General features: G+C 47.1%; 1 protein-coding gene across 6 annotated transcripts in view; it reads left to right on the top strand.

Annotated features, from left to right (window-relative positions):
- Window positions 1-23,674, top strand: part of PRMT2 (protein arginine methyltransferase 2) — a 29,674-nt gene extending 6,000 nt beyond the window's left edge. For 3 of the 6 annotated variants that reach the window (XM_012780088.3, XM_012780089.3, XM_012780091.3), the window contains exons 3-11: window positions 3,601-3,708; window positions 4,395-4,577; window positions 8,428-8,589; window positions 9,457-9,621; window positions 17,520-17,695; window positions 19,623-19,752; window positions 20,532-20,668; window positions 21,788-21,959; window positions 23,072-23,674. In XM_012780088.3, the coding sequence (XP_012635542.1) occupies window positions 3,601-3,708; window positions 4,395-4,577; window positions 8,428-8,589; window positions 9,457-9,621; window positions 17,520-17,695; window positions 19,623-19,752; window positions 20,532-20,668; window positions 21,788-21,959; window positions 23,072-23,104 (1,266 nt within the window). In that variant the 3' untranslated portion in view covers window positions 23,105-23,674. The remainder of the gene's footprint in view (window positions 1-3,600; window positions 3,709-4,394; window positions 4,578-8,427; window positions 8,590-9,456; window positions 9,622-17,519; window positions 17,696-19,622; window positions 19,753-20,531; window positions 20,669-21,787; window positions 21,960-23,071) is intronic. The other 3 variants (XM_012780093.3, XM_012780095.3, XM_075996852.1) reach the window with 2 other exon arrangements.
- Window positions 23,675-23,881: the final 207 nt, after the last annotated feature.

Here is a 23,881-nt window from a genome sequence, read left to right as displayed (position 1 = left end):
TATCTTTTCTGATTTTTTTGTCTACTTGTTCTATTAACTATTCAGAAATTTCTACTATGATTGTGGATTTGTCTGATTTTTCTTTTGGTTCTGTTACTTTTTGCTTTATATATTTCAGTCCCTATTGTTGGGTCCATATATTTAGGATAGTTTTTGTTTTCTGGGTTAACTGATCATATTTCTATAAAATCTTTCTTTTTACTTGTTAAATACTCCTTATCTTGAATATGCTTTTCCTTATATTAATGTAGCCCTACGAGATTCCTTATGGTTAGTGCTTACATGGAGTGTGTGTGTGTGTGAGAGAGAGAGAGAGAGAATCTATATATGTATTTTTCCTCAACTTACCTTGAGTTTTTATATTTAGAGCATTTCTCCTATAAAGAGCTAATTGGATCTAGCTCTTAGATCTTGTTTTTTTCTCTGTTAGATAATTTCTGCCCTTTAATTGTCTGTTAATTAATGATTACATCTAACATCTTGCTGTTTGTTTTATTTTTGTCACATTTCCATTTCTTTGTACATTTCTCCATTCCTGCCCTCTTTTGTGTTAATAAAGTAGTTTCTATAATTCCACATTATCTCCTTTGTTCACTTGTTAGGTGTACCTTTTTATATCATCTTAGTGGTTCCCAAAGAATTGTGATAAGCATCTTTAATCTAGTCCAGTCTTTTTTTTAACCACTTCACAATGTGAAAATCTTACAAGTTAGTTACATTTACCAGCTCTGTATTTTGTGCTATTGTTGTAACATTTTTTAATTCTACATATGTTATAAGCTCTATAATAAATTGTTGTTGTTATTGCTACTTTATGCTATCAAACATCTTTTTTATAAGTATAAGAAACAGTCTTTTGTGTTTTTCCACATCTGTCCTTGTCTGAGGTCTCTCTGGCCCTGCATTCTGTGTGTCCATATCGGGTCATTTCCCTTCAACCCAGACAACGTACTTTTGCATAATATTTAGTTTTGTGAGTCTGGTTTTATTCAGCCTTGGTTTGAATAAAAATGTGTTTTGCCTACATTTTTGAATAGTATTTTAGCTTGATAAGGGATCTTAGATTTGCATTATTTTTTCTTTCAACACTTTAAAGATGTCATTATGTTGTCTTCCTCCATCCATTGTTTCTGATAAGGAGTCAGCTGCGTTTTAGTGTTGTTCCACCAAACAGAATATATTCTTTTTCCCATTGGCTACATTTAAGAGTTTCTGATTTCTTTTTCTTTTTGGTTTTCAGCAGTTTTGTTTGTATTTATCCTACTTGATGTTAGTTGAACTTCTTGAATATGTGAGCTGGTGTTTTTTTGTTAATTTTGGAAACATTTCCACCATTATCTCTTCAGTTATTTTTTCTGCCTCATCTTCTCTCCTCTGTTTTTGGGACTGTGCTTACACTGTTCTCTTGTGTGTCTCATGCTCTGTTATCTTTTTTCCCATTCTTTTTCCTTTTTGTGCTTCAGTTCAGATAATTTCAATTCACCTGACTCTGAGTTTACTGATTCTAAACAAAATAACTGGGAAAACAACATATTTGCAAGAAATGTTTGCTCAAGATCTCAGATAAGATCTATATTATTCAAGTAGTTCTTCCAATCTGCCAAACAGAATAATGGGCAAAATAAAACAAAATAAAGAGGCAGTTTATAGAAGAGCAGATCCAAGCAGGCAGAAAACGTGTGATAAGGTAGTAGGCAGGGAATGGGTACTGAGTAACTGCAAAATACCACTTTACACCTATGGGGACAGTGGTAATGAATACTTGTTGCTGCCGAGTATTCATGTGTGAAGTGTGGGTGTTACACCCTTTATGGAAAGAAAAGGACATGGTTGAATAAACAATACACTTATCCTTTAACCCTGGCGGTCCCATAGAAATGAAATGTCATTGCATTTGGGTGTCGTGTACAGGCTGTGAATGTTGCAGCTTTGTTCATGGTGGTAGAAAAGTGGACACTGGCAGAAAGCCCATCTGTGGAGGGTGGCTGAAGAAGCAAGCAGATTTCCTACATGAATAGTGTGTAGCCACAGAAAATAGTGAGTGAGAGTCCTAACTCCACAAGGTATTGTGTAAGAAAAGCAAAATAGAAGGGTCTGTTGTGCCCTTTACAAAAAACATACTATGTTAGGTGAAAAACCCATCGTGTGTGTGCGTGTGTGTGTGTGTGTGTGTGTGTGTGTCCGTGACGGCGTGTGGGGACGGCGTGGAAGGTACACGCCAGGTGCTGGGGCCTGGAGAGGGCAGAGAGCGGTGATGATGTGGGCGGGGCCCACTGGAGCTGAGAGGGTGATGGTGCCCTGCACGTCACGCTAATGGAAGAGAAGGAGCAAAGGGCACCACAGCAATTAGCAAAATACCAAAGGTGTTTGACCACACTAGTCATCAGAGGCGAATGGAAGAAACGAAGAGGTTTTTACTGTCAGGTTGGCAGAGATTGGCAAGATCGATGTCTCCTGTGATGAGGGTGCAGGATGGTGGGTAGGTCACTCTCACCAGTCTCAGGAGCAGCCTCTCTGGAGGGCATCTGGTCATAAATTGTGCATAGTCCTGACCCATCAGCTTCACATTCTGGAGTTTATCCTAAAAAACTATCGCGGACACCCAGAATGATTCCTGTGTAAAAAGGTTCATCTTGACAATTTATAATAGTAAACACCGAAAACAGTGTAAATGTCCAAACTAGGAGAGTGGATAAATAAGTTATGATAAGTCATAGACTGGGATACTGTGCAGGTATTAAAGGTGTGGTGTTTAGAAGTGTTTTTCATAATGGGAAATGTTCAGAATTTCCAAAGAGACAGAAACAAGGCACAAGCAGTGTTGTGTGAATCCAACAGATGCCCTGTGGCACGTGGTATATGAACACTTTTTAAAAGTCTGAAAAGATAAATTCCCATGTGTTAACATTAGCTCTGATCAGTGAAGTTATAGGTGGTTTTAATTTTTGTGACTTTTGTGTTTTTTCATATTTTCTAAAGTAAACATGAACTACTTTTATGTTTAGGAAAGTGTGTGTAAAATGTATGTATTGGGACGGAGCTGCCCCACTGAACTGGAGTGTGTGTTGGAGGCTCTGCCAGCCCAGCATGTCTGATCTGATGGACTGTGGAGGGGGAGGGGCTCTTCTGGGCTCTGAGCAGCTGGTGGGTCCCAGAGGAGGCCACCCAAGGGCAGTGGAGGTTTGTGCCACGGCACCAGCGCCTTCCACAGGCCTCTGGCTGTGCCCGCCTGAGACGGTGGGCCCCAGCTCTGTCTTCAGGACTGACGAGGCCCCCAGAGCCTTCCTGCAGGCAAGGTTATCACTGTGAGGTGGCCTTGCTGGTGAAGGTCAAGGGTTCTTACCAAATAGATGCCAGTGGTGTCTCTTTCTGGCTTCTTCCTTTGACATTCTCTTTAGGATGCAAATCATTTCTTTTAGAGATGTAAAGCAAAGCCTTTGATTATGCCAGTGAAGATGACCCAGATCATTTGCACAGGACATACTTGGTCACATGAACCTTCATTTGATATTTGAGACCATCCTAACAACCTAGCCAAAAAAAAAAAAAGAAAAAAAGAAAGCTCCACAGTCCTTTCCTTGTGCTTTGCTTGGCTTGAAGCAGGAAGAAGCCCCTGTTGAATTCGGCCAGGAGGAGCTTCTGCAGGGGCCAGTGCAGCCGGAGGAGTTCGTGGCCATCGCGGACTATGCCGCCACCGATGAGACCCAGGTAGGGTGTGCGGCAGGCCCAACTTACAGGTTTCAGCATGCTCAAGGCCGAATTAGACATGAATTTTGCATAAGTCATACCAAAGTTAAGCGTTCCAATGTTCAGAGCTACCCCTGCCCTGTGCGCGACGATGTCCCAGCCTCACATGCATGACCTCAGCGTGGTGTGAAGACACCTAGGTGAGGCATGGGCACCCCCCATGGGCAGGAAGCACCTGTCCTGGGTTCTGCTTGGAAACCTTGATTTAGAAAGTACTCAGTTAATGAAAAGTAAGGCTATCAAAAATATCTGCTTGAATGTGGCTGTTGTCACTTTGCAACAGAAATTTCTTAGGGTTAGCCTCCAGTAACTAAACAGGCTGTGGCAGAATTGAGCTTTAACTGCAAAGAGGCTGTTGGGAAATTCTGTCCTGAGCCATTGGGAGTGTTTACTCTTTCTTTCAGGAAATACTGTTTTAAGCTGTGCCCTTCCTTCAGGTGGATATTCCACAAAAATCCTTAAATCTTGGTGTCACTTTCATAAGCTGCCAGATGCTGTAATTACCCACTGACTCCTTTTTGAAATTGCTGGGATTTGGTCACCACTGATGCGGGGATTTGTCACTGAGCCATACTTGAAATACCAAGTGCTGATTGTTCTATTGAATTTTAACTTCCTTTTTTCTTTTCTTTTTTTTTTTTTTGCAGCTCAGTTTTATGAGAGGAGAAAAAATTCTTATCCTGCGACAGACCACTGCAGATTGGTGGTGGGGTGAGCGTGCGGGCTGCTGCGGGTACATTCCGGCAAACCATGTCGGGAGGCCGCTGGAGGAGTACGACCCTGAGGACACCTGGCAGGACGAAGAGTACTTCGGCAGCTACGGGACTCTGGTATGGCCTTGGGCCAGCGGGCGGGTTCTTCTCTCTGCCTTCAGGCTCTGACTTTTCAAAAATAAGCTCTAGGCTTGTCGTCCTAGGTTAGGCCAGGTGCGCAGGTCTGTGGCAGGTGCGTGAAGCAGCGGGCGTGGTTGTGTGCCAGTGAAACTTATTTATGGATACTGGAATTTAGATTCCATTCAGTTTTCATGTGTCATAAAGTCGTCTTCTTTTGATTTTTAAACATTACTTAAAAATCTAAAAGACATTCTTAGTTTGGAGGCCATATAAAAACAGGTAGTGGCTGGACATGGCCCACGATCTGTGGTTTGCTGACCCCTGGTCTACAGGTATTATTTGAGCAATGGGATTACATGCTTCTCAGTATTTAAAACAAGGAGTACTTTTTCTTTGGATAGTATGCTTGCATTTGTGTTTTAGAGCCAAATATTCCAATTTTTCCCAGAGCTACCAATATACAACATGTTTTTACAATAAGTTTGTTCATGTTGTTATACAGCTTTCTTTTCAAACTCTTTTTCATTCACTGAAAGAAAGCAGATTATAATGCATCTTTTAGAAAAGTATGCTTATATTTGTATTTTATGGCTGGGTATTCCAAAAAACAAGTAATAAATTTTACTGTAAAAATTAAATAGAAAAAAATATATGTCAATGATCAATAACACTTCTAAACAGCCAGTTTATTAGTGTTTCCCCTGCTATGCAGAAAGGCTATAATCTGGTGGCCCAGGCAACAGGCCCTATTTACATGTTAAGATAAGATGAAAGTAGTTACTTGCCCGGTGAATGCTGCAAAAATAATGTGGAGTGAAAGAAGGAATAATATATAATATTTGACTCAATTTTATAAAGTTAAGGGGCAATGTTGAAAGGTGGTGTTTATGAATGTGCATGAGTGGTCTGAGGGCAGGAACCTGGAGTCCCGAGAGTCTGGATGGGGGTTACCTGTTGGGGGGTTACCTGGTAGAGAGAAGTTACCTGTTGGAGGGAAGTTACCTGTTGGAGGGAGGTTACCTGTTGGAGGGAAGTTCTGTGTTGGAAGGAGGTTACCTGTTGGAAGGAGTTTACCTGTTAGAGGGAGGTTACCTGTTGGACAGAAGCTCTGGACCAGCCTTACTTGGGTGAGGAGTCTGGGATGCTAGCTGTGTTTGGGTGTGTGTTACACAGGTGTTTGCTATATAACTATGTTTGATAAACTATAGGTACTTTTTAATACACTTTTTCTAGGCATGCCTTATTTCCCAGTTAAAAATGTTATATTAAAAATCACTAATGTATATACGTGGTTAGAGCTTTCAATCGTTAAGGAAAGATACGTAATGAAAAGCCGAAGTCCACTTCCCCGCTCTGCAACCCTGGCCCAGAGATGGCCACCACCCACTGAGGTTCCCATGTGCCTGTGCCATATCCAAGCAACACCTCTTTTATTTTTAAAAATTTATGGAAGAGGAATCATTGCACACACACAGGTCTTTACCTTGCCCTTTCACAGTTGTGTTATCTTGAAGATATTGGCACTGGTCGTTCTTTGTAACAGCTGCAGAGCCTTGTGTTGTTTTGGAAGGATCGTGTTGGTGGACAGTGGTTATTTAACAGGTTTTTATCATGACAAGTAACCTTGTAATGGAATCCTATGTAATCCTGTTAACCTTCTGTTAGAATTTCCATAGGGTAAATTCCTAGGGTATAAATATATACATGTGTGCGTATTTCCTAGTAGATACATATACACATATATATATTTTTTCTTTCTTTCTTTAGTGGATCTTGACAATTTGCCTTCCAGAAAGATTTGGTAATCATGCACTGTCTTGGTTTGTGCTTCTATAACAAAATACCTCAGACTGGGTAAATTATAAAAAACAGATTCATTTCTGTTGTTCTGGAGGCTGGGAAGCCGCCGGCGCTGGGGGCCGGGTAGGCAAGGACAGAGACTCCCCACAGCCCTCTCGAGAGGGGGCAGGGCCCCACCTCTCAGTGCCATCACATCAGCTGTTAAATTTCAGCTCACGAACCTTGGGGCCATTCAGCCCATGGCCCATGCTGGCACGTGGTGTGCGAACTCACCATTCCCTACCATGGACCATCAGTGGGAACAGATTTCTGGTCTTGAAGGTGAAACGTGCTATGTCTTGATTTTGATTTCCATTTTTTAAGTGAGATTGATTATCTTTTATGTGTTTGTTGATCTTTTATATTTACTTTTGCGTAAACATTCATATGGTTTGCCCATTTTTCTTATTTCTGTTGATTCATATTGAATCAGTTTAGTTGAAGTGGTTTGGCCTGAATTTGTGACGAGAGCTGCACTCACTACTTGCCACTCTCTTTTTCCTACATAGAACTTTTTATCTTTGCACAGTCTGGTATGTTTTTCTTTTCTTTGTGGCTTCTGGGTTTTGTGTCCCGATTTGAAAGACCTTCCTCACGCCAAGATTACAAATATCTATACTTTCCTTTAGAACTGTTAAGATCCTGTTTTAAACAGTGGGGTATTTTAATCAATGTGGAATTATTTTTATAAAGAATAAGGTAAAATTCCTCCTTAACTCACCTCCACAAATACCCAGCGCTCCCAGCATCTAGATAGTTTCTAATACCTAGAAACATTCCTAGATATTTTCCACTCATCATTACTGCTGTAGGGTTGGGAACTACCCTGCAGGAGTGGGTGGCGCCACGAGGTGGCCGGGGACTGCGGCCTTCCCTGCCCATGGTGATTTTCTGGCTACTCCTGTCAGGTGCTGAGAGCAAGATGTTGAATTCTGTGACTGTAATTGTCCATCTGTGTATTTCTTCTTACTTGTCTATTGGATTTTACTCCGTGTATTTAGAAGCTCTGTTATTAGGTATAAAAATAGTTAGAATTGTTACATCCTTTCAATGGGTCGATTCCTGTGTCACGAGCCTCTTGGCCCTGGGAGTGCTCTGCCCTGAGCTTCACGTAGCCACCCCAGGTTTCTTTCAGTCAGCGTTAGCAGGGGCTGCCTTGCCGTCCCTTTGCTGCCAGCTAGGTGGTTGGGCCTCCCCTTTTGTCCACTCCTCTCGCCTCCCTTTGTTCTTCATTCCACGGTGTCTTTGTGAGGCGCCTCCATGGGCTCCTGGCCCCTGCAGAACACCTGTGGGGGGCTCCTGGGCTCTGCGCCCGCCTGCCGTTTGTCTGCCCTCAGGAGGCGCTGTCGGGATTGCTGCAGCCTGCGGTGCGGGATGGTGCCGCAGCCAGGGGCTCTGGCCACTGCCACTGCCTTGCCGGCATCCTCTGCCTCCTGGGCAGGCTGACCCTCAGGTTGGCATCCCAGGGTTTCGGGTGTTTTACTCAGACTTGTCGCTGAGGGTTGGCCCCGGGCTGCCATTCCGGCTTGTGTGTGAAGACAACCTTGGAGGTCCAGCTCACATCTCCCAGTATCGCCGTGGCGCGTGTGCTGTTTGCCCTGTTGGACACCTGGCCCAGGGTGTCTGGTCAGCACACGGCGGCCACTCCTGCCTATGGTGGGCGGGTGGGCCGGTGGAGTGATACCCCAGTCCTGATGGGTCCACCCCAGCTTCACTGCTCATCTGGCTCTCGGAGGTGCAGGGAGAATCTGCAGCCAGTGCCAAGCTGAACTGGAGGGATTCCAGAGACTTCTATTTCATTCCTTCACTGTCTACTTTCATTTTTATCTGTTGGCATATTTTGATGTCTTGATTTTTTAAACCGAAAGACCATGTTTTGCTCTTGTCTGTTGCTCGTACTTTTAGATGTGGGTTGGGCATCCACTGCGGCCCTGACCTGGCGTCTCTAGCCAGCACTGGGCACAGATCCGGGACACAGGCAGTGATTCCCAACCTGTGTTTCCTCTAGAAACTCCACTTGGAAATGCTGGCAGACCAGCCACGAACCACTAAATACCACAGTGTCATCCTGCAGAACAGAGAGTCCCTAAAGGACAAAGTCATCCTGGATGTCGGCTGCGGAACTGGGATCATCAGCCTCTTCTGTGCGCACCACGCCCGGCCCAGAGCGGTGAGTGGGCGAGCGCGTCTGTGAGCGGGCGAGGGGCCTGACGTGGCCCCAAGCACTGCTGGGGACTCGCCGGAGAGTCGCCCGTTCATGGGGACTCAGTGAGTGTCCTCATGTGCGGGGCTCCGTGTCGCTGAGCTGGGCATCCGCTGAGACTGCAGGCCGAGCCCCTTTGGGGCTGTGGTGCCATTTGACAAGCCACAGGCAGCACCAGGGGGAACAGGGCGGAATGGGAAGTCTGAGTGAGTCACACAGGGTGGGATGTATCTGTGAGGTGTTTGTTTTGGTTACACATAGACACAGGTGCGGCCTCACATCTGCTGGGCTGTGTGTGAGGGTGGCCTCCCTTCTTCCCTGCCCCCTGCCCATCTGCGCTGTGCTGAGGTTCAGCCTCAAGGGGCTCCTGGCGCCGTGTGAGGTCGCAGCACAGCGACCACGGCCCAGGATGCAGGACTCGGGCACCTTCTCTGAGAACCTCGACTTGAAATCGTCTCCCAGGCGGCAGATGCCCCAGTAGACTGGCGGTTCCAGCAGGTGCCGAGAGCCCACGATGCGGTTGTGGGTTGTGTTTGCTCCATGTGGAAATTGGGCCGCAGGAGGCTCTGTCCACCTGCAGCCCCATGTCTGCGTGTTGTGAGGGGGTGCGGGAAGCAGGCAGGGTCAGAGAAGCTCCTTTCTCGGCACTGTCGGGGTGCAGAGCTGTGCGTGGCCGGCGGCAGGCGTGGCCTGGCCTCACTGTCCGCCGCCGTGGGAGTGCTGCTTCCTTCTGTGTGGTTGACTGCTTTTTGGTGCTGGTTGTGACTCAAGAAGAGATGACAGGGGCCGTTGCAGGGGCTCAGGCGTGTACTGATGGCGCTTCTGCCACTGCAGGTGTACGCGGTGGAGGCCAGCGAGATGGCCCAGCACACAGGGCAGCTGGTCCTGCAGAACGGCTTTGCCGATACCATCACCGTGTTCCAGCAGAAGGTGGAGGATGTGGTGCTGCCCGAGAAGGTGGACGTGCTGGTGTCCGAGTGGATGGGGACCTGCCTGCTGGTAAGCGCTAGGGTCGGGGGTGGGGTGGGTAAGGGTTAGGGTTAGAGGTGGGTGGGTTAGGGTGAGGGTTGGGGTGGGTTAGGATGAGGGTTGGGTGGGTTAGGGTGAGGGTTGGGGTGGGTTAGGGTGAGGGTTGGGGTGGGTTAGGGTGAGGGTTGGGGTGGGTTAGGGTGAGGGTTGGGTGGGTTAGGGTGAGGGTTGGGTGGGTTAGGGTGAGGGTTGGGGTGGGTTAGGGTGAGGGTTGGGGTGGGTTAGGGTGAGGGTTGGGGTGGGTTAGGGTGAGGGTTGGGTGGGTTAGGGTGAGGGTTGGGGTGGGTTAGGGTGAGGGTTGGGGTGGGTTAGGGTGAGGGTTGGGGTGGGTTAGGGTGAGGGTTGGGGTGGGTTAGGGTGAGGGTTGGGGTGGGTTAGGGTGAGGGTTGGGTGGGTTAGGGTGAGGGTTGGGTGGGTTAGGGTGAGGGTTGGGTGGGTTAGGGTGAGGGTTGGAGTGGGTTAGGGTTAGGGTTAGGATTGGGGTGGGGGTGGGGCTGTGGGTCAGGGCCATGGCCTTCTGAATACAGGCACTGCTGGCCAGCTTCAGGGATCTTCAAAAATCATGATTAAGTTTGATATTTTTCTTAAGGTGAGGTATCCATTTCTCATATGGACATTAGCCCAGTGTCTTGAATTTTTAACAGATTAAAAAGTCTTTCATGAGAAATTTAAATCCGAGTTCATGTAACTTTCTCATGGGTGATTAGCTGTTTTCTCCTGGGAGCCTTACAAGTCCATGCTTAGCACAGGAGGCTGTGTCTTTCAGGCCAGCAGGCCGGGCCAGGGATGCTGTGAGGGCCGCAGTTGTGCAACCGTGCCGGGCACTGGCGGCCTTCCCTGCCGTGCGCTCTGCGTCCCATGTGTGGGTGAGGGACCATTCTCTGGTTGTTTGCCGGCCTGTCACCAGTTCTGTCAGCCTGGAGGTTGAGCGATGCACTGCTCGGCGTCTGGGATGGCTCCATTCAATTCAAGGAAGAATAAAGAATTTAGGCCAAAATCATCACCAGATTATGACCAATTCTCTAAACAAAAGAAATGAAGTAATTGCCAAGGTTACCAAAGATGGAATAGTTCTCCTCACAAGGCCTACTGCTGTGTTGCTGATTGCATGTTTAAAAATCCTGAGCTCAACCAAAATCTTTGTAAGTAAACCCATCAAAACAGGCATTTGGCCAATAAGAATTTAATTTTATGCCAGTAAAAGCGTGGACTTTAGATTTATTTAGGACAGTTTGTGCGTATTTACAGAATATTTAGTTTACTCTAAAAGATGCCAAGACCCTACCCTAAACATATTTGCTTCATTCAGACGGCAAGAGGGTTAGTCCAAGCGGAAGCTCTCAGTTGTGGCACGAGTGGTGACCCCCAGGCGCCCCGAGCAGGCCCAGTTGAGTGTCCACCCAGCGTTTCCGCAGAAGGAGCCAATTTAGGTCTCCTGGCCCATTCAGGTGATGTGTGTGTTTTTTGCCATGAAATTTCTTTTCACTGGGTCCTGGGAGCTCTTGTAGGCCATTCCGCTTTTCAGAATTGCCAGTGCCGGTGCCCACGGGAAAGAAAACATCGACCCTTCCTTTCCAGACTCCTCAGTCTCACGGCTGGCATCCCATGAGGTGCAGCGAGTCCTCCTGAGGGGTCGTCCTGAGGGGCTGCGGCTGCACCTGCAGCTCTAGCCAGGGTCCCTCACCTGCGGTGCCGCACTTTTGCCTGCACCAAACAGCCGCCGCCTTCTTTTCTTGAGTTCTTCCTGTGCAGAGCGTTTCTGAGCTTTCCCCTCACAGGAGCTGCGCGCTCTGCCAGCTCCTCGCATCCCTCAGGCAGCTTTGCCCTGGGAAAGCGTCCTCACAGCGGCAGAGCCCAGAGACCAAGCACCAGAAATTTTTACATGAATTGTCCTAAGAAAGTATACTAATAGATTTGTATAGAAATTTATGTTAAAAATTTTCATGACAACACCATTTACAATGGAAGACAATTGGAAATAAGAGAAATAATTATCGCCGTCCATATGATCATTAAAAGTTATGGTTTAGAAAGATTTTAACAATCTTAGGAAAAAGTTGATGACATGTTGTTGCTGGTTTTACAGGAAGCACAAAGATTATATATAGTATGACTCTAATTTTGTTCTTTTAAAATTATACGTAGCAATGACCTAGCTTCAATCCCAGCTAATCCTGCTGAGTGCAGCTATAAATCTGGGCAGGATGCAGCAAGAAGCTACTTTAGGCCTCTGAAAAATGCACAGTTGCAGGTACACTGGGGAAGACGCAGAATTTTGAGTACAGGCAGCCCTACATTTCTGTGGTTCCATGACTGCGGATTCGACCAACTGTGGATTGAAAATACTCGGAGCAACCAAATAACAACATGACAAAATTTAATGCAAATAAAAAGCCAACACAGTATGACAACTATTTAAATAGCATTGACATTGTATTAGGCATTTTAAGTTATCTAGAGATGATTTAAAGCATAGGGGAGAATGTGCTTAGGTTATATACAAAAAATACCATTTTATATGGGGGACTTGGGCATCTGAGGATTTTGGTTTCTGAGGGATCCTGGAACCAGTCCCCCACGGATATTGCGGGACAGCTGTTTGTCCCCCATGGATACCGAGGGCTTGAGTTTGTCATTTTCCCCATGTGTTTCTAATGCTGTACGTTAAGTTCAAAAACTTAGATGAGATGGACCAGTTTCTTTGGAAATTGCAATTACCACAGTTCTCCCAAGATGAAACAGCCCGATGAACGGTCCAGTAACTAATAAAGATACTGAATTCATACTTAAACTAATTAAGCAACCTTCTGAAAGTGAAATCTCTAGGCCTAAATGATTTCACTGGTGAATTCTACCAACGCATGTGAAGAAGACATAACTTCAATTCTGAACAGTTTCTTTCAGAACATACAAGAAGAGGGAATACTTCTTGGCTCATTTTATGAGGTCGGCATTGCCCTAATACCAAAACCAAAGTACACAATATGAAAACCACAGACCAATAACCCTCATGAGCAGAAATGTAAAAACCCTCAAGAAAACATTAGCAAATTTAGGGGCTGCAGCAGTAACCCGCAGCACAGGGACCTGTCCCCTTGGCGCCTGGGAGCTCATGGACTCGCCTGCCCAGTGCCCAGCCTTCTGGCACTGCACACCCCGTTCCGCATTCCCTGCAAAAGCCACCTCGCTGCCCTTCCCCGCACCCCCCCACACCGTGCACTCAGGCCAGGTGGGCAGCTGAGAGTCCCGAGAGGTGACTTCACCAAGGTACCCAGTGAGGGGCGAAGGTCGGATGCTGAGAGCCCTGGCACCTTCAGTGGCAGGTCAGACGTGCCCAGCGAGACCCAGCTGCTCCAGAATCTGAAGAACAAGAAGAACAAAAACCTTCACCCACCCCCCAAACTCCCCAGCAAAACCCCACCAGGTCATCTGCTAGTGCTGAAAGAATGCAGAAACAGCCAGCTGAAATAACCCCGATTCTCTGCCGAACGGCAGTGCGGAGCCTGAAGGAGACAACATTTATGAGTGGAGATTGACTGGACCTGGCCCCCAGTTTCTGTATATGGGGTGGTGTGTTTTCTCTGGATGTCAAATGTTCATCAGATTATCCACTTCAGCCACCAAAGTTATCTCCTGCACCAGAACCTGTCACTGCAGTTGGGAGCCATTGTCTGAACATCCAAAGACAAGTGGAGTCCTGCTTTGACCATTTCAAAGGTTATCCCTTTTGACAGACCGCAGCCCTGCGGATCCTCAGGTGGAGCACAGCCACTCAGTGTTTAGCCAACAGAGCGGGACATGACCAAACAGCCAGGCAGTGGACCAGGAGACATGCAACTTGATGCACTTGGTTCGAATGCAGCGTGAGGGAGCAGAAGGTGTCTCCTCACTGTGTTTGGAATCCTTACGGACATCTGTGTGTGTGTTACACCGATTCTGCTCTTTGCTTTTATCCTTTGGAGCCTGGGAAACTCCCCAAAAAGGTAAATGTTGTCAAATATAGAACTTTGTAGCTGTCGATCAGTTACATTGAAAACACCCACTTGCAATTCTTGCTTCTCTGGGATGTCAAAATGTATTTTGTGATGTACTAGGGCTACAGGTCCTGAAGTCTACCAAACGTTATAGTGCATTTTAGCCTAATTCATTTTCTGTGTGAAGTTATAAAAGTAGCTGGTGATGACAAGGAATTATGTCATTGGTGTTAACCCCAGATCCACTTCTGAGTCTGTGGTTCATGCTGCTGTGAAAAGTGTTGTATATTACCTTTTACCTTTGTCCATTTGTAACAAGGGGCTTCCTTTTACCCTTGTTGCTCAGAACGTACCTGATGTATGATCTCAAATACAATAAACGTGCTCCTGAAATAAAAGAAAGTATTAGCAAATCTAATCTAGCAGTATATAAAAGGAGCAAGGCTGGTTCAATGTTTGAAAATCAATCAATGTAATCTACCATATTAACAGTCTGAAGAAGAAAAATAATGACTATATCAATTAATACAGACAGAATTTGACATCAGCTTATAATAAAGTTCTTAGCAAACTAGGAATGGAAGGAAACTTAATAAAGGACAACTACAAAAAACCTGCAGCCGGTATCATACTTGATGGTGAAAGAGTCAATGCCTTCCCCTAAGAGTGGGGACAAGGCATGGACATCCGCTGTTACCTTCCTGGAGCACCTACCAGGGCAAAAAAGGGAGAAGAAGACATAAACAGATTGAAAACAAAGAAACGAAACCATCCCTATTGCCAGATAACATGATCAACTTTATAGAAAATCCTAAGGAATCCACAAGAAAATTTCCTGAGACTAATAAGTGAATTTAGCAAGATTACAGAGTGAAGGTCATCATACAAGAGTCATACTTTTATATCCCAGCACTGTACAACAGGAAATAAAAATTAAACAATACCATTCACAGTAGCTCCAAAAATATGAAATGCTTAGATATGGAACAAAACATGTATAAGATCCATATACTGAAACTACAACATGCTGATGAAAGAAATCATAGAAGACCTAAATAAATGGAGAAATAGTTGACACACCAGAAGGCTGAACCTAGTAAAGATGTCTATTCTCAAATTGATCTGTAGACTTCATAAAACTCCAGCTAAAATCCAAGCAGGAACTTTTCTAGAGACATAGGCAAGCTCATTCTAAAATTTACATGGAGTGTTACAGGAACTGCACTGTGGTTTGGACGTGGTTTGTCCCCACCAGACCTCATGCTGACGTCTGGCCCCCAGCGTGATGGTGGTGGGAGACAGGGCCTCTGGGAGGTGTTTGGGTGGTGAGTGGACCCCCACGAACATCTGAACACTCTCCCTCTCGGGTGAGTGAGTTCTTGTTGCTCCGTTAGTTCCTGCAGAGCTAGCTGATAAAAAGACCCCAGACCTCCCCTCTCTCTTGCTTCCTCTTGCCACATGATCTCTGCCTACGGAGGTTTCCTTCACCTCTGCCTTGAGCGGAAGCAGCCCGAGGCCCTCACAGGATGCCCCATCTTGAACTTTTCCCACCGTGAGCCAAATAAGCCTCTCTTTATAAATTACCCAGCCTCAGATATTCCTTTATAGCAACACAAAAACTAAGACAACTGGAATACCTGATACAATTTTTAAAAAGAAGAATAAAGTTGGAGGAATTATACTACTTGATTTTAAAGCTACAGTAATCAGGACAAGGTGGTATTAGTGATGGAACAGACAAGTCAATGGAAGACAGAGAAATAGATTTCTACAAATATGGTCAACTGATTTTTAACAAAGTCATAAACATTCAGTGGAGAAAAGATAATCTTTTGAACAAATTATATTGGAATAGTTGGCATCCATATCAAAAAAATTAAAAAGGCCAAAAACCTCAACCTGAACCTTACAACACTTAACACAAAATTGATCATAGATCTAGGTCTATGAAATATAAAACAATAAAATTTTATTTATCTATTTTTTTTCCTTTTTTCATGAGGCTCTTTAGAGTACAAAAACTATAAAATTTTAGAAGAAATCATAGCAAAAAAATCTTCATGACCTGGACTTAGGCAAAGAATTTTTAGGTGTGTCTTTAAAAGCATGATCTATAAAAGAAAAAAAACTGATAAATTTGATTTCATCGAAACAAAAAGTGGCTGCTCTGCAGAGGACAGAGTTAGGAGAATGAAAAGACTGTTAGAAAATCTTGCAAATAACATAGCCAGTGGGTGTCCTGAACATACAAAGAACTCTCAAAACCCCACAGGGAGCAAAGAAGCCAATTAGAAACAGGCAAAACCTTGAGCAGACACCACCAGCCTGGGTATGCCAGGTAAGCAGGTGATAAGAGGTTCACATTAGCAGCTTTCGGGGAAATGCATATGAAAGCCACACTGAGCTATCAATCACACCTCTTAAAGCTTGGCTAAAATTTTAAAAAATTCTGACAATACCACATGCTGATGAGGATGAGGAGCACGTGAAAGTTATCCATGGCTGGTGGGACTGTGCCGCTGTGGAAGACAGTTGGTGGTTTCTTACAGAGTCCTGTGTATACTCACCTGTGACCAGCAGTCCCACTCCCGGGTGTTCACCCAGCTGAAATGCAGCTGTGTTTGCCAAAAAACGGGAAACAACCCAAGTGTCTTTCACCAGGATGGTCCTCGAAGTGAATTGGTGTGTCCACACAGGGGACACTGCTGAGCAGGAAGTGGACAGACTGTTGAGACAGGGGGGCCCCGGAGGACCCCAGAGACAGCTCACCGAGCAAATCTCGAGAGGTTCACACTGTACAATCCCGTTTACAGGATGTCTCAGACAGAACCACAGGGATGGGGACAGATGTGTGGTTTCCAGAGGTGGGTGGGGAAGGAGGGTGAGGACAGTGTCTTGGGCGGTGGGGCTGTGTCCTGGCCATGTGTCCTGGCTACGACTGTGGGATGCAAATTCGTGCAAAGTTGTGCACCAAAAAGACCAGTTTCAATAACTGAAAAAAAGTTTAAATTATATGTATGTATTTTTCTATGTGTTTGTGTTTGTGTGCAACTGTAGAAAAATACTTGAAAATAAAGCACAGTGATAACAATGGTTCCTTCTGGGTGCCAGGTTTACTTGCAATTTGTATTTTTGTTTGTGTATTTCTGACTGTTTTAAATTTTCCATACTGAACATGTATGACTTACGTAATTTACCCTGCTTGAGATTATTTAAGAAAAGCAAAACTCTTCTGCTGGGATGAAGTGCAAGCGCCCAGGTGGCTTGGGAGGGTCTCTGGCCTCACCTCCCCTCTTCCCCCTCCCACCCACACCTCCCACTTCTCTCTGCATTGGAAGCAAGTTCTGTTTCAGACAGAGCGTGGCCTCCTGGCCGTCCAACTTACTCAGCTGTGGACGTGCCTCGCTTACCTGGAGGTGGGGCCCTCTGTGCCGCCAGAGCAGGAGGGGCAGCTGCTTCTGCCCTGAGCACACGCAGACGGCCAAGCCTGCGTGGTTTGCAGGTTTTAAAGGAGTGATTTCAGTCAACTTAAGGGGTTGTGAACATTCTCACAGCACCCAGACCAAACTGATTTTATTTAAGTTAGAACCTGCAACACACAGGGGCTCTTTCGAAGTCTGGTAGCTGCTGACTCCTGAGTGGCTGAGCTAGGACAAGAGCGAAGGTTTCTCCTCGCCTGTAGCCTGCTCCACTCTCAGTTCTGAGGGAAATGCTGTGACTTAAGCCCCAGCTGGGGGACGCGTGGATGCCTCATGCGTGGACGTAGTGAATGAACAGATCCCTGCTGACACTCTCGTGTGGTCGGCTGGCCTGGCCGGGAGTGTCCTCGGGGTGATGTCCTGAGCATCGGGGCCTCAATGGTGTGTCTCCTCCGTGTGTCTCCTTCCCATGCAGTTTGAGTTCATGATCGAGTCGATCCTGTACGCTCGGGACGCCTGGCTGAAGGAGGACGGGGTCATCTGGCCGACCACGGCCGCGCTGCACCTCGTGCCCTGCAGTGCCGACAAGGACTACCACAGCAAGGTGCTCTTCTGGGACAACGCCTACGAGTTCAACCTCAGCGCTCTGAAGTAAGTGTCTGCAGCGGGGCCGCAGCGCCTGTGGGCCTCCGGCATCTGCCAGGGACAGGCAGGTCCTGGGCGGGTAGGGCTTGCTTGGGGCCGGGAGACTTCACGCACAACGCTGCCTGTGCCTCTCTGCGTGTCTCCGTGCTTTCTCAAGGCAGTCCTTCGCTCCTCTGTGGAAACAGTCACTCTTGTTTTAGGGAGACTGTCATCGTGCACCTGGTGCCCAAGTACAACCTCAGCATCCTGCTGAGGTTTCCCGCTTGGCCAGTGAGGCGGTTCTTGCAGGGGAGCCTGTTGGCGTGTCCGCACCCAGCCCCTGCAAGCTCCTGGGGGAAGATTTGGGGTGCGAACAGCCTGGGGGGAGAGAGCCGCACCGTGAAAGTCGCAGGTGTTTCCAAGGCAGAATAACTGGGCTCTGTTGTGGAACGTGTGTGAAGCTGATCTAAATTCACCACCTGCCTAAGAACTTTGCATGTTGCTTTTAATACCTTCAAACTGTAACAGATGTGATGGGAATTAAAGTGTCTTTTGTAATCTAGGTTCCCAAATAGAATGGGAAGAAGGTGGTGTTTATAAACGAGATCTTTAAAATGTGTGGGATAAAACACATGTTTGTTCCCACTGAGAGCTATAAATTCTTAACGAGGATCAGAAAACGTGCTAGTGTTAATGTGATACATGTTTTGCAAAGAAAGTGATACTCCGAAATAGTGATTTCCTGGTTTGTAACATAGACACATTTGTATAGTTGAGCTTCAGCTCGAACATGAAATGATTTCCTCAGCGCTGCCTCTGCTGAGACAGGCAGCCGGAACCCGGCATCCCCTGGGAAGTAGAGAAGGGGCCCTCATTCCTAATCACACAGAAAGTACAAGAACCTTCCAGTGCATTTAGTGAGGACCAGATGAGCCTGTACTGCTGACACGTGTGGGCGGGGAGTGGGTGGCAAAGTGTGGGGCCTTTGGGTTTTTTATTTTTTTATTAAAAAATCCAGAAAAAGATAGTAATGCAAAGGTATGGAATCTCCCAGTTCATACGTGGAATCACTGCAGCCTCAGTCAAAATGCCCAAGGCAAGAGTGGGGCCAGGTTCTCACCAAGGGGTTCTGTGGTTCATCTGGGAAAAAACGGTGAGAAGGGCTGGGGCACTTTGAAAAGGACCGTGGGGAAGTGCGTGTGCTCCCAGGTGGAGCTGGAGTGACCGACGGCATGTGCCTCGAGCAGGGTCAGGTGAGCAGACCAGGGTGGCACGTGGGGGACAGGAACCCTAGTGCCCGAGAAAGGCGGCACCAGTGAGGGCCAAGTCAGCTCGTCATTACGGGACACTTGATCAGTCCTTTGGAGAAAGTTCTTTCTTTTCTCACACCCTATGTTGAAACTTAATTCTGTGTGGATTTAAGAGTTTTGTGTTAAAACATCAACATCAACCACTGGAGACTGTGGGGTGTGCCACACTGACCCAGGTGGGGAAGAGGCAGCAGAAACGAAGGACGGGATAGACACTGGGCTAGAACTTATGGTACTTGGAAAAAATCCATTGAATGAATGAGTCAAAAAAAAAAAAATTTGACGAAGTCTTTGTGCCAGAAATCAGCAAAAACACAATTCTGAGAGGAAATAAGTAGGGAAAGTCACTTGCAGACAGATCTTAGAATCAATTAGAGAAAGGTGAATATCCAAATGAAATTATAGTAAATCACTTAAACAAGCAAATTATAAAAAAGAAATAAAATTACCAATAAATAATTGAAAAATTGGAACATTGTTGGTAGTTAAAATGCAAATTAAAACAAACGCTCTCTTGCTCACCAGAGGAGTGCAGACTAAGCTAAAATAGTGACATTGTACTAATGTGGAAGAGAAGTGCGTGCTGTGCTCACACCTTTTGAAACACCCAGGGTGTTTGTCATGACTTTGCCCTTTTCCTCTAGATCTTTGGCAATTAAGGAGTTTTTTTCGAAGCCCAAGTATAACCACATTTTGAAACCAGAAGACTGTCTCTCTGAACCGTGCACTATATTACAGTTGGACATGAGAACTGTGCAAATCTCTGATCTAGAGGTGAGAAAAAGCTGAATCGCTCCCTCCTTACGTTAAATAGGCAGCCTGGCATATCATAAACCTTCAGGGAATGCTGGGTGTGTATGTAACTAATTATATTTTTAATACAAAGTGAATTTATAAACCTTTTGCTATTGATTTTTCCATCCTTTTTTTCGATGTTTGTTCTATTCTGATTCTTTTGTATTTTTTCATCATTTTCTTTACAGTTAATGTCTTTAGCATCTTCAATTACTTTCAGATTTATGCTTAATATTCTCAGCATCTTCAAAATTAAATCCCATTTATCATGGTATTTGAATTAAAAAATTTTCCCAGTGTTCTTAGCTACGGTTGATGACAGACTGTTAGAAGTTGTTCCCCTAGTTTCTCTGTGGCCAGCGAGTGCGTGGGTCCTGGGCGGGTCCCAGTGGGTCCTGGGCGGTCCCAGGCATGTCCAGTGTGTATGTAGGACCTGGCATGCCTGGTGTGGATTAGTGGGCTCCGCAGGGAGCCAGGCAGGTGGTCCTCAGTCAGTCCTGGCTGTGGAGAGGCCCAGCTTCCGCACAGAGCTGGGTGCAGGGGGCGTCCGAGGGATGGGGCAGAACATGGGGCAGTTGAAACCCAAATGGCTGGGAACCTTTTTGAAGATCTGCAGCATCTGAGCTGTGGGCAGCAGGTCTTAGTGGGGACGGTCCTGGGAGGGCCTCCCTGTGTTCTGAGGCTTTTAGGGCCAGAGTGCTGGGGGAGGCTGGCCAACCTGTTCAGACCCATGACCTTTTCCATGCACTTGACCCCAGACCATGCGGGGCGACCTGCGCTTTGACATCCGGAGGGCCGGCACCCTGCACGGCTTCACGGCCTGGTTCAGCGTGCACTTCCAGAGCTTGCAGGAGGGCCAGCCACAGCAGGTGCTCAGCACCGGGCCCTTCCACCCGTGAGTGTGGGGCTGGGGTTAGGGGGATGGGGATGGGAGGTGGGGTCAGGGTGGAGGGACAGGATGGGGCAGGGCATGGGGCCCCCCATGCACAGGGGGTGGGGGAAAAGGGGGAATGGGAGGGGCAGAAGCTGCACCCAGACCTGAGCAGCCTCCAAGGGTGTTTCCTGCCCAGCACCTTCTCCCTACACTGGGGGCCCCATAATGGGCCTGGGGTCTGGGTCGGGTCAGCTGCCCCTTTCAGCACCTGCCTGGTGACGTGAAGGGGGCCAGATCTCCAAGGGCTGCAGCCAGGTGGGATGCGGTGCTGGAACTCAGCCCTCCCCAGCATCCTGGTGTCTAGGGCGGCTCTAGCCCGGCCTCCTGCCCTGAGGTGCCAGAAACAGGGGGGCCCAGGACACAGGCTTGTGGGAGACCCGAGAGAGAGAGTGGAGAGACAGGAGGGTCAGGCTGGCAGGGCAACGGGAAGGGCCCCAAGCACTTAGAGACATTTCTAGCACAGCAGGTCTTCCTTCTTCCCCCGCACATTCAGGCTGTCTTGCTTACAGCAGATACAACTCTTGCAGCAGTGACTTGTTTACAACCTGATCCCACTGTGTGTATCTCACGCAAATAGCAGTGACCAGACATTGGCACCAGGAGCCTGGACAGCACAGTGGCCTGGGCTGGACACTGCTGTGCCTGGGGAGGGCAAGGGCATGGGGAGTCAGGCCCTGTGTGGGGACCCTGCGTGTGGCCATGTGCCCATCAGCTCCCTGAGTCCACTGGGCCAACCAGGGTGAGCCGTCCACACCCATCTCTGGAATCGAGCCATCTCCAGAAGTGTCTGTGCTGTGGTGTCCAGGGTTAGTGGTGTCTGTCTCACTGTGTAACTTTGATCCCAGTGTGTCCCATAAAAACTGTTTAGATCTCAGGGCTAGGGGTGTTTCTGTCCCATAAATTAGACTGGAGGGTCAAGCTCAGTCCTGCCTGGCTCCAGGGAGGACTGCCGGCCATCCAAGGGCCGTGCATGCGACTCACAGGTGGCTGGGGCGGAAGCCTGTGCACAGCCCGGTCAGCACCCGAGGGCCACGTGGAGACTCAGGCAGCTTCCCGGTAATGCACACTCATGTCTTGCAGCCCCACACACTGGAAGCAGACGCTGTTTATGATGGACGACCCCGTCCCTGTCCATGTGGGAGATGTGGTCACAGGCTCGGTTGTGTTGCAGAGAAACCCTGTGTGGAGAAGGCACATGTCAGTGGCTCTCAGCTGGGCAGTCACTTCCAGACAAGACCCCACATCTCAGAAAGTAAGATATTTGGTTGTAAAATTATGTCTTGTTGGTAGGTCCTCGAGGAGGCAGGTCTGGGGGGTAACGATGGCAGATGGTTGTTCACTCTGCCTGTGGCCCCTACCCCTTCTGCACCATTTATTTCATCCTCACACAGGAATCGGATGCTACTATTAGCTTGGTTTCCCATTTTACAGAACAGGAAGTAGAAAGTTTGGGAGGGTGAGTCATTTCCTCCAGTGGCCCAGTGAGCATAGAGACCCCAGCAGTCTGAGGGTCACTCCTGCACGTCCAGAAGAGCCCCTGGGGCAGAGAGAAAACTGAGCTGAGCCGAGCCATGGCCCACCCTCTGCACAGACTATCCTGGCTTTTCAGGCAGTAGTTGCCCTAGACATGTATTGGAGACGCATGTCTGACTGGAGGCTTTGTCTTCACGTGTGAAACCATGTGCAGAGCACCAGTGTGGCTGGGGCCTGAGAGGCTTTGCTCGCTCAGGCCTCAAGTCTCAGAGGCTGCTGAGGAATGGAATTCTCTTCTTTGGATTCAGGGTTAATGTGGGAGAGAAAAGAAAAATAATCATTTGATTTCCCTTTATTTTTTAATACCATTTTTTGTGCTTTGCTTTGTGCTAATTTTAAGTTAAAAATTTATTGTTTGTCATTTAAAAATTTCTGCATTTGGGCCGGGCGCGGTGGCTCACGCCTGTAATCCTAGCTCTCTGGGAGGCCGAGGCGGGCGGATTGCTCGAGGTCGGGAGTTCAAAACCAGCCTGAGCAAGAGCGAGACCCCGTCTCTACTATAAATAGAAAGAAACTAATTGGCCAACTAATATATATAGAAAAAATTAGCCGGGCATGGTGGCGCATGCCTGTAGTCCCAGCTACTTGGGAGGCTGAGACAGAAGGATTGCTTGAGCCCAGGAGTCTGAGGTTGCTGTGAGCTAGGCTGACGCCACGGCACTCACTCTAGCCTAGGCAACAAAGTGAGACTCTGTCTCAAAAAAAAAAAAAAAAAAAATTTCTGCATTTGAATGCTGTTCTCTTGTCCGATATTAAATGATTAGGAAATACTATGTTAATTAAACAAATGTTTTATTATTTGATTGCCTTATTCTCATTTTTCTTTTTCAGGTTGGAGAAAAAGTCTTCCCCATCTGGAGATGACAGTGGTGTTCTGTTTGGAAAGCAGTGTGCGTATCTTGAGGGATGAACACGAGTGAATCAAGACGCACCTGGCTGCTCACACGTGCTCCCGTGAGTCTGTGGACATTCGCTCCGCATTGACCCTCCCTGGCCTGGCAGGTGACGTCAGGGCCCTTCACAGACAAACGTGCTGCCCGGCTGCCCTCGCTGCCAGTGTCCACCCTCTAGAAGTAGGCTGTGTTCCAGGTGCCACCCCGTGGTTAGGTCAGTGTTCCCACGCTAGGTCTAGTTCTACACTCCTAGGACGCACGCATGTCAGCCTGTGTACCCTGTGACAGTGATGTTCACGCGTCATGTGTTCGTGGTGTCCTTGCTGCCATTGGCTCATCCAGTTAACACGCAGGATGTAGGATTGCAGAGCCGTGCAGGTGTGTGCAGGGGACGCTGGGTTGCTCTGGCCCAGCGCAAGAGCTGGAGGTAGCAGTGCATGTGGCAGGCTCTGCATGGGATAGTACCGTTGCATAGACGTCTTCCAGATAAATTATGTGTGGCACATAGTACATGCTCAATAAATATTTTTTAATGAACAGATGTTATGTGTCCTATTTCAGTGCATATACATGATTTTTATAAGCATGGAGTCACATTATTCGCATTGCTTTGTAGCCTTTATATTATGAAGAAACTTCTATGTCAGTAGATACATACCCACAATTTTTTTTGTACTGTTTTGATTTTTAGTAAGATTTTATTGGAAAATAAGGTATATACTAAAAACTGCACTGTCACAAATATATA

Source organism: Microcebus murinus, chromosome 1, assembly GCF_040939455.1.
Source record: "Microcebus murinus isolate Inina chromosome 1, M.murinus_Inina_mat1.0, whole genome shotgun sequence".
Classification (NCBI taxonomy): Eukaryota; Metazoa; Chordata; class Mammalia; order Primates; family Cheirogaleidae; genus Microcebus; species Microcebus murinus.
This window is presented reverse-complemented; position numbering and strand designations above follow the sequence as displayed.